The sequence below is a fragment of the Aquarana catesbeiana genome, linkage group LG11, assembly GCF_042186555.1.
Source record: "Aquarana catesbeiana isolate 2022-GZ linkage group LG11, ASM4218655v1, whole genome shotgun sequence".
NCBI classification, from domain to species: Eukaryota; Metazoa; Chordata; class Amphibia; order Anura; family Ranidae; genus Aquarana; species Aquarana catesbeiana.
In genome coordinates, this window is record NC_133334.1 from 252,757,162 (window position 1) to 252,768,282 (window position 11,121).

The window sequence follows — 11,121 nt, forward strand, 5'->3', positions numbered from 1 at the left end:
CCCTGGGCTGCATTCACTAATAACCAGAGTTGTACTACCTAGATTCAGGGGTGTATTCATAGATAATTTTTAGTGAATACAGCCCTGGAACCAGGTTGTACCACTCTAACCAATGTGGTACCACCTGGACTCAGGGCTGTATTCATCTATGACCAGAGTGGTACCACATGGACTCAGGACTGTATTCACCGATAACCAGAGTGGTACTGTCTGATGCTGGGTCCTGTATACACTGATAACCAGAACAGTACTGCCTAGTGCAAAGATCTGTATATATTAACCACCAGGCTGGTACCACGTAGCGCCAGGTCCTAATATACACTCACAGTACTACCTGTATATGGAACCTGTGTACACTGAAAACCATAGCAGTACTGCCTGGTGGCAGAAGCCATAATCACGCAGAAAGAAGCATTGCACTGCATAGTGCCAGCATTCTGTATACATGAATATCCAAATTGGTACTTCCCGGTGCGGAGACCGGTATACTCCAATAAATAGGATGGTACCACATAGTACTGGAATCTGTTGTGGATCTGCAGGAAGAAATCCATAAATTAGTGTGAGTAATGCCAGATTTTGCTAAAACTGACTGACATAAGGTCTCCTTATACATAGATTGGCGCACGGTCTCCTTATACACAGTTTTATTATTGGGTCACATGGACAGGTGTATAAAATGCTGATTGGACAGAAGGTGGGGATGGGGTTCTGGTAACACTGGGTGGTGCTAGTAGTGGAGGCCATATGGGGGGGGGGGGGGGTAGATGGGCAGTGAGCAGAGGGCACCCTTCCAATGTCCAGTCAGTTTAGGGGAGACACGCAGCCACTTGGAAGGCCCCTTCGGCGGTGTGTTGGGTGCTGTGCTCCTGCAGTTGGGTCAGCTCATGGAATCGCTCCCCACACCACAGACACTTGTACTGCTGCTCTCGGTTATGGACACTTTGGTGTTTGTTGAGATGTTCCCGCTGCTTGAAGCTCTTGTCGCAGGACGGGCACTTGTAGGGCTTCTCGCCTGTATGTACCCGTCGATGTCGCTGCAGATCTGAAGCGTATTTAAAGCGTTTCTCGCAGTCCGAACATTTCAGCGGTTTGTCCCTGGCTGGGTCGCAGCGGTGCTGCACGAACTCTGATGAGGAGAAGAAGCGGCGTTCGCACGCTGTACAGCGCAGCGGCTTCTCCGAGCAATGAGCCGCCTGGTGCTTCTGCAGAGCTGAGGATCGTTTGTAAGTCTTGTGGCACACGCTGCACTGGAAGGGCCGCTCCGAGCCACTCTGACCGCATTTGTGTCGCAGCAGCTCCTGAGATTGGCTAAAACCCCGCTGGCAGGCGTTGCATTTGAAGATGCTCTCTGCTCCGTGCTGGGTGTACACCTTCTCACACAGCGTGCAGTTGGGATCGTCGGTTTTATGCGTACGTCGATGTCTCATGAGCGCGTACTGCTGCTTAAAACTCATCTGGCATAGGTCGCAATGGAAGGGGCGCTCCTCGCTGTGCGTGCGCTCGTGCTGTCTCAGGTCGGACGGCCGGCGGAAGGTTTTCTGACAAGCGCTGCAGCGAAAAGGTCGCTCTCCAGCTGGGGTGCACGGGTGTTGCAGCAGCTGGGAGGATTCCTTGAATCTTAGCTGGCACGTCTGACACTGGAACAACTGCTCGCCGGCATGGGCATACATGTGGCGCAGGAGGTGCGAGCGATGCTTGAAGCTTTTCTCGCAGACGGTGCACTTGTAAGGGCGCTCGGAGCTGTGTGTGCGCTTGTGGTGAACCAGGTGCGAAGACTGGCTGAAGCTCTTGTCACATAGTGTACACTTGTAGGGCTTCTCGCCCGTGTGAACGCGCTCATGCCGAGACAGTTCTGACAGGTGCTTAAAGGGTTTGTGGCACAGCGTGCAGCTAAACGGTCGGTCGTGGGTGGCAGGAGGTGGCGGCAGGGGTGGGGGTGCTCCAGGTAAACAGACCCTGTCAGCGTCTGGAGATTTGTATGTCTTTTCACAGATGGAACATTTTAGGGCGCTGCCATTGTGAGCGTTGTGATGCTGCGCCAGCGAGGTCAGCAGGGAGAAGCCCATCTTGCACACTCCACATACAAATGGTTTTTGCTCCACCTGATTACACTGGTGCTCCAGCAAGTCAGTGGCCTGGTGAAAGATCTTCAGACACTGGGTACATTGGAAGGATCGGTCCTGGTTGGCAGGCGTCAGACATTGGTGCTCTTGTGGATTACCGAGGTGTGACAGGTCATGGCCACAGAGCCCACATTTGGGCTCGCTGGGGGGTAATGGTGGGTGCTGAACCCCCAGGTCAGGCTGCAGCAGGATGCCATAGACGGCACAGCCCAGAGGGTTCTCAGCCGAGCCGGGTGGGGGGATGGCGTGCTCCCCAAGTGTGATGGGCTGCTGTGGAGCTTGTTGTTGGGTGGGCTGCATGGAAGGAGGAGGGACTTGTGCATGAGGCCAGCCCTCCGACATGCTGGGGAGGAGCAAACCGGTGCAGATTCAGGGTGTCGGATGGTGTGGAGTCATCGGTCACCAGACAGAAATCCAAAGAAGCCTGTCATGCCACTGTCCATGAGGAATCTGCAATGAGGAAAAAGAAAAGACTATGCGTCATACACAATGCATGCTTCTATTATAAGTTATGTTTGTGTGAGTGTGGACAAAGCATATATGCCTACTTATCATCCCCCAATAGTTTTTGATCCTGGTAGGGCAATAGACTGTAGGGGATAAGTACAAAAATCCCCCCCTTTTTTTTTTTTTACATAGAATAAAAAACATTTCTTGGATTTCATTGAGGGACACAGGTTTTCAGAGACTGACGTGTTATACTTCCACCTACAGGGGGATTGAACATCGGCAAACTAAAAAAAAAACTGTAGGCCAGTCTATGAGTAGAAGTCCACCATAACACTAAAATCTTTAAATATTCAGGCATCCACAATCTAAGACTAACCTATCTAGCCCTGTAAAGAAGAAATTGGTACACATAGCTTTTTTGAAGCCGCTCCGGTCTCCAGTATCGGAAGCTCTGCAGAGTCGAGACAGCGACAACGGCTGGGAAATTAATGGGAAGTGACGTCACCTATAGAGTTACTATGGGGCTTGGGTTGTCGGCTGCCTCCTCTGCACCCGCCTCCACAGCAAAGCCGCCGCTGACAGCTCAGCGTGGGAGCGGACTGGAGTGGCTTCAGAGAAGGTATGTATGGTGATTTCTTTAATTACAGGGCTAGATAGGTTAGTCTGAGATCGTGCATACCTATAGATTTAGATATTTTAGTGTTAGGGTGGTCTTTTACTTTAAGACCATAAGCCTTAATGGTGATTTGTCTGAGCCACAGAGAAATGGGGGGGGGGGGGGGGGGGACTAGAAGGAAGCTCTGGGCACCAACACCACTTTGTCCTTGTGAAAAGCTAGAAAGGGTTATTTACAGCAGTGGTTCTCAGCCTCAGTCCTCAATTTCCCTTAATGGGCCATGTTTTGGGAACTTCCCTTATATAAAATAGCTCTTATTAATACTAGGGTTGTCCCGATACCGATACTAGTATCGGTATCGGCACCGATACCGAGCATTTGCCCAAGTACTTGTACTCGGGCAAATGCTCCCGATGCTTCCCCCGATACCTAGAAGACAGCTGTGATCGGCGTGTGGGGGAGTTACAAGATTCTCCCCCAGCGGCTTTCACCAGCTTTAGTGACATACAACGGTGATCGGTCACCGCTGTATGTCACTGCATCCTCCTCCATGCCCCCACCATTCCTCTGTGCCTCTCCGCTGTCCCCTCCGTTCCTCTCTCCTTATCTGTCCCCCTCCGTTCTCCCCCTCCGTTCCTCTCTCCTTATCTGTGCCTCTCCGTTCTCCCCCTCCATTCCTCTCTCCTTATCTGTGCCTCTCCGTTCTCCCCCTCCATTCCTCTCTCCTTATCTGTGCCTCTCCGTTCTCCCCCTCTGTTCCTCTCTCCTTATCTGTCCCCCTCCGCTGTCCCCTCCGTTCCTCTCTCCTTATCTGTGCCTCTCCGTTCTCCCCCTCCGTTCCTCTCTCCTTATCTGTGCCTCTCCGTTCTCCCCCTCCGTTCCTCTCTCCTTATCTGTGCCTCTCCGTTCTCCCCCTCCATTCCTCTCTCCTTATCTGTCCCCCTCCGCTGTCCCCTCCGTTCCTCTCTCCTTATCTGTGCCTCTCCGTTCTCCCCCTCCGTTCCTCTCTCCTTATCTGTGCCTCTCCGTTCTCCCCCTCCGTTCCTCTCTCCTTCTCTGTCCCTCTCAGCTGTCCCCTCAGTTCCTCTCTCCTTCTCTGTCCCCTCCGTTCTCCCCCTCTGTTCCTCCGTCCCCCTCCTCCTTCCTTTGTGAATGGATAGAGTCAGCTGACTCTGTCCATTCACATAACTGAAACATTGTAATCTTCTGTGATTACGATGTGTCAGTTTATGAATGGAGAGGAGCCGCTGTCTTCTCTCCATTCATTCTCAGTGCAGCTGAGGCTGCAGAGAAAGGGACTGGGGAATCTCTATCCTCTGTCTCTTTCTCTGTCTCAAGGGGGAGATATCAGAGGTCTGTTAAGACCCCTGATATCTCACCAAAGCCCCACAACAGGGCTGATTAAGAAAAAAAAAAAAACAATAAAGAATAAAAAAATATTATTGTAAAAAATAAAAATTGTAAAAAAAAAAAAAATAACACACACATACAACGTTCACCCCCCCCAAAAAAAGCAAGCACTGTTAAAAAAAAAAAAAAAAAAAACTGTCACGTGACATTAAAAAAAAGTATCGGTAATCGGTATCGGCAAGTACTTGAAAAAAAAGTATCGGTACTTGTACTCGGTCCTAAAAAAGTGGTATCGGGACAATCCTAATTAATACCATGTCATTGATATTGATTTAAAGGCTATCCCCTCTTCAGGCTATCATGAATGCTGCTGCCAGACTTATACACCTTACCAACCGCTCAGTGTCTGCCAACCCTCTCCTCCAATCCCTACACTGGCTCCCAATCACCCAGCAAATTAAATTCAAAATACTAACCACAATGTACAAAGCCATTCACAACTCTGCCCTGAGCTACATCACCAAACTTGTCTCCAAATTTCACCCAAATCGTCCTCTCCGCTCTTCTCAAGACCTCCTACTCTCAAGCTCTCATCTCCTCCTCCCATGCTCATCTCCAGGATTTCTCCAGAGCCTCTCCCATCCTCTGGAACTCGCTACCTTCATCTATCAGGCTATCCCCTACTCTTGCTACCTTCAGGCGATCTCTGAAAACTCATCTCTTCAGTAAAGCCTATCGCGTCTCCAACTAATCTTTTACCACTTCCATCAGCTCATTCATAACAGTTACAACCTTTTGTACCACCTGCCCCACCCTATTAGATTGTAAGCTCTACTGAGCAGGGCCCTCTTAATCCTCTTGTATTTTATTGTATTATAACTGTATTGTCTCCCTTTTATATTGTAGAGCGCTGCGTAAACTGTTGGCGCTATATAAATCCTGTATAATAATAATAAAGCAGCTGTGCAAAGTAAAGAAAAACCTGAAAACATGGCCCGTTGGGGGTCCTTGAGGACAGAGGTTGAGAATCACTGCTTTAAAGGATAAGACACTTCCTCAGATTGATAGTCTTGCATCCACCATAAAGATCTTCCAAGAGATTGAAAATAAGGACTTCCCTAACTCCAAAACGGGATTCCTGAGCCACCCAACCAGAGAAAACCAGATCTTTGGTGTCAGAATAAATCAGTCAACCCAAGGACTGGACTGACTTGTTCCTTAATGACAGGATGTTGTGTTGTAGGGGTCTGGAGTGAACTGGGCAAATAGGACTGCCTCTAAGGAGGCGACCATCAGCCCTGGAATTTTCATGCAGAAGCTAAAAGTCGGGTGACTCTTGGACTGAAGAGTCCAAGTCTGGTTGCAAAGAATTTGAAGTTTATCTGGGCAAGAAAAACTCTGGTTTGATCTGTATCTAGGATAAAACCCAAATAATCTGAGCGTTAAGTCAGTTACAGTTATGACTTCTGAACAGGGTGGATATAAATCAATGATTTAAAAAAAAAAAAGGATTGTTTTTGATTTTTATCAAATTTATTTTAATAAAACGCTAGTTTTCTATTTAAGATACATTAATAATTTAGTTTATTCAGCATGAAATGGAGCTTAGTTATGTAGCATGAGGCTGTATATTCTGCAATATTTACATTTTTGGTAAACTCATTCAATGAATCCAAGCTGAGATAACATGCACCGCATTAATGCAATCACACAATTTCACAGTAACCATCAGATAAAACAAAGTTCAGGAATATTCCTTTATCGCATTGTTTTGCAAATCTGCGTACACTACAAACTGTATGATTGAATCGGTTCTGATATCGCTGTTTTACTAACCTGACAGCTTATTTTTCTAAATAGGAAACCATTTTGTTTGCAAATATTAAAGATTCTAACTACCAGCAAGAATGAGTCCTTACATTTAAAGAGCACCTGTCATTTCAGATCCATCATGGCAGCGCCTGTTAGCGGCCTGTCACCAGCCGTCCCATTAAAGTGAATGGGACTGTCGGTGAGTCAACAGCGGGTCAGAGGAAGAGCCGCTGCGGGACAGAGATGACAGTTTCTTTTTAAAAATTATGATTTACATCGACTTGATTTAAATCAAATCCACCCTGCATCTGAAGATTCAGGACCCATCTGAACCTCTACAAGAACTGGACAGTTCAGGGTACATTGTCTGCCAGAACCTTTGCCAACTGTTCTCTCAGCAGCAGGTCACCTATTTAACCAACAATGGGGGTGCCCTGGGGGCACAGCAAAGGGCCACAAACTCCAAGTGCAGGAGGCCAACAGCTAATTGAAGATATCACGGATGAGCTGGAAAATGTGGACATACAGTATACTATAGGTACACGTCTTTGATGTCCACAGAGGCCACGAAGAATACTCCCAGAAGGAGGGAGGTTATGGCAGACTTGTTGGTTTCAATGCAGAATTTCTGATCCCAAATGAAAACCTTTAGATCCTTGAGATCCAACATGACAGATGTTCCCTTTTGCTTTGGAAACATTGAACAAGTTTATGTAGAACCCCTGGAATCATTCCACAACTGGGACAATAATGCTCTGCTCAATACTTGGCGCCCACCACTGCTTCTCTCCTCCTCTCTCTTCCGTTGAGGGCAGCAAAGCAGGCGGGGCTGAGAATACACCGCTGACGTCAGCGAGGAGGAGGAGAGAGCGGACATGCGAGGTGGACATGCCCGGTCACATGAGCGCTGCTATGAGAAAGCGGCTTGTACACAGGGGATTGTGTAACACTCGGATGGAGTTAGGACTGACAGGCAGGGAGGAAGGTGCGTGCAGACCAACGAATCGATAATGAAAATCGTCGACAACGATTTTCATTATCGATTTTTATCGATTAATCGTTTCAGCCCTAACAAGGACACTTACCTGTTCGAGGATCCAGCGTTGTCCTCAGCCGAGTCTTTATATGGTTTCAGGTCCAGGCACCGGCATCTAGACTAAGGGAAACTGGCAGTAAAGCCTTGCGGGCTTCATAGCTGGTTTCCCACTGCTCATGCTTTGTGAATTGTCCTGTAGTCTTCTGGGACCTGTGACCTGTCCTAGAAGGCTGTGGTGGAAGGAGGGGGGGGGGGGGGGGGCAAACTTCTGCCGCGGTGATCTGACTGGAAGTGGGAGCGGGTATCTGTCAAAACCAGGTACCTACTCCCTCCTCACCAAAAAAAAAGAGGAGGGGGTGTAAATAAGCAGAACTTCACCTTTTGGGTTATGAGTTATGAGGAATGGTAGAAAACTGGTATTACTTTGGTGTAGATTTGTTCGAGAACAACTTGAGAGACTTGGCATCTCAACATCAGACAAGGTGTCAGAGGCCGCAGGCAGATCAGATGGGGAATCTGCAGTGGAAGGCATTGAAGTACACATATGGCCTCTGCGGCAATCAAAGTTACAATTTATGCCATAAGATCCTGCATGACTGCGGAGAGATCTTCCTGGGGCACAGATGAGCGGACACACTTGACAGAGCTAAGGAAGACTCCGAAGATGGCGTAGACCTTCAGGCCATTGGGTCAGGCACCTCAAGGGGCACACTGCAGGCAGCATCAAAAGGGTTAGTGGAGTGTGAGCTAGGGCCACCTGGCACGGTGGAACTGTCCCACATTTTTCTAGGATTGGACATGTTGCACTGCAAGGAGGAACACCATGTAACTCTGGGCCTCAGAAACTCATGGACCCGGCTGCTGACCCCAAGGAATAGGGCAGGAGGCTGGAAGTGACCAGCAGATATGAACCAAAGGATAGATCAACGTCTCATGCAAAGTCAGGAGGAGCAGCACGAAGGAGCTTCCTCAACGCTGAATGGTAGGAAAAAGATGGCGGTGACACTACACCCTGAGGATGAGGTCAGTGCTCCATCCTTCAGCATTAAGCTCTCCTGTGGTAAAACCAACAGAGGTAGAAAACAACGGTGCCCAAGGGTCCAAATGACCAGGAAGTACTGGTCCTGATGCTTGGCCCACATGGCGTACTGAGTCTTCAGAGCCCAGAACCTGAAGATCACATTCTAGGTGAGCCCAGCCTTTGTTCTGTCAAGCGGGGTCCAAGTACCGCCTGCTCACACAGTGAGTCTTCAGAGACAGGGAAACACCTCAAGCCCGGGCCCCAGAGGTCACATTCCAGAAGGGTCCCACCATTGCTGCAGAGCCCAGAACCTGAAGATCACATTCTAGGTGGGCCCCACCATTGTCCTGTCCACGGACATACAATCCCAATTCCAAAAAAGTTGGCACGCTATGTAAAATCTACATAAAAACAAAATGCAATGATTTGCAACTCTCATAAACTCATACTTTATTCACAATAGAAAACATATCAAATGTTTAAACCCAACTTTTTTTTGGAATTGGGGTGGGGGGGATATAACAAGATATATAATGTATGGGGGGTAATCAGAGCTATGCAAGGATGTACAGAGCATGGGGAGTGATATAAAGAGATGTATAACATTCAAGGGGGAAACAGGTAAATTATTAACATGTATAATGTACCAGGGAGGGGGGTGATGTAATAAAATGTATAATGTACAAGGGGGCGGAGGATTTAATAAGATGTGAAATGTACGGAGGGAAAGGGTGCCATTATAAGATGTATAATGTACGGGGGGAGGGATATAAGATGTATAATGTATGGGGGGAGGGATATAAGATGTATAATGTACGGGGTGATACATCTTATTATATAATTACGGGGTGATATAATAAGATGTATAATGCACGGGGGGAGGGATAAAAGATGTATAATGTACGGGGGGGGGGAGTGGTAATATAAGACGTATACTGCAGGAGGATCAAATAAGATGTATAATGTATGGAGGGGGTGATTGATATAATAATATAATGTAGGGGTGGGGTGATAATAAGATGCATAATGTATTGGGGGGGGGGGGGGGTGATATGATGTACAGGGGGAATATAATAAGATGTATAATGTACAGGAGGAGGGTTAATATAATGTACAGGGGGGATATCAGATGTATAATGTACGGGGGGGGGGATATAATATAATATCCAGGGGGATGGGTGATATAATAGGGTATATAATGATCAGGGAGGGGGTGGGGTAATGTTGGGGAGTTAGAGATTATCTATTGGGGGGTGGGGTGAGTGATATCCGGTCGGTGATCGGTGTGGGGGGAGGGAATGTCGGATCGGGTGTGTAGTCTGCTGATCGGTTATATATCCCATAGGCCCGCTGTCCCTCCCCCTTCTCCCGTTACCTGCCGCCGGCCTGCACACCCGACATCCGTCTACATCCCGGAGGAGGAGCCAGACTCTGCGCCGCCCCCTACCGGGCATGCCGGACACGGCACTTCCGGGAATATCACCAAAATATACCGCCACCCCTCCGCACCATACATGATATCACCGACATATACCATGATCCCTCCACACTATACATCATATCACTAGTGTCACCCCACATTGTATCTTTATATCGCCAACATATACAATCACTTCCTCATTGTATCACCAACATATACCGTCATCCCTGATAAATTGTATAATTATCAGTGTACAGCTCTACAGTATGTGCAGATGCCATATAAACTGGGGGAGGGGAGATGCCTCCATCTATAATGACAATGACACCCCCCCCCCTGTAGAAATATTCACCCCATTCATCCTTATAGATTGCCGTAGATTGGACTTGGCAGGTTCAAATATGATTTTATTGTCACCTTTATTATCTTCCTTCATCATCATCCTTCACCATCATCCTCCATCATCATCCTTCACCATCATCCTCCATCATCATCCTTCACCATCATCCTCCATCATCATCCTTCACTATCATCCTCCATCATCATCCTTCACTATCATTCCCTATCATCATCCTTCACTATCATCCTCCATCATCATCCTTCACCATCATCCTCCAGCATCATCCTTCACTATCATTCTCCATCATCATCCTTCACTATCATTCCCTATCATCATCCTTCACTATCATCCTCCATCATCATCCTTCACCATCATCCTCCATCATCATCCTTCACTATCATTCCCTATCATCATCCTTCACTATCATCCTCCATCATCATCCTTCACCATCATCCTCCAGCATCATCCTTCACTATCATTCTCCATCATCATCCTACACTATCATCCTCCATCATCATCCTCCATGATCGTCCTTCACTATCATCCTCCATCATCCTCCTTCACTACCATCTTTCATCATCATCCTTCACTATCATCCTCAATCATCATCCTTCACTATCATTCTCTATAATCATCCTTTGTCATCATAATTACCCACCGCCATCCTTAGCCATCATCATCCTTCACCACTATCATCCTCAAACATCATCCTTCATAATCATGCCCCATCATCATTCTTCACAAATTATTTTCCTCGTACATCATCCTCTACCATAGACATCATCCCTCACCATGATCCAATATACTACACTATTATCCTACAATATCATCCGCTACCATCATCCTTTATCATTATCCTCTTTCACCATTATCATCCTCCAACATCAATATTCTTAACATCATTCTCTAACAGTATCTTTCACCATCATCTTTCATTATCATATTTCACT

At 47.3% G+C, this 11,121-nt stretch overlaps 1 protein-coding gene across 1 annotated transcript; it reads right to left on the reverse strand.

Moving 5' to 3' along the window:
- Positions 1-630: 630 nt before the first annotated feature.
- On the reverse strand, positions 631-9,911 carry ZNF319 (zinc finger protein 319). Its single transcript, XM_073605613.1, has 2 exons — positions 9,787-9,911; positions 631-2,576 (listed from the first exon to the last, which is right to left on the reverse strand). Exon 2 carries the CDS (start codon positions 2,466-2,468, stop codon positions 810-812), a length of 1,659 nt encoding a protein of 552 aa, XP_073461714.1. The 5' UTR covers positions 2,469-2,576; positions 9,787-9,911; the 3' UTR covers positions 631-809.
- Positions 9,912-11,121: the final 1,210 nt, after the last annotated feature.

Bases quoted from the DNA above. Each gene is read 5' to 3' on its own strand.
- ZNF319 (XM_073605613.1), bottom strand. From the start codon at position 2,468: ATGTCGGAGGGCTGGCCTCATGCACAAGTCCCTCCTCCTTCCATGCAG.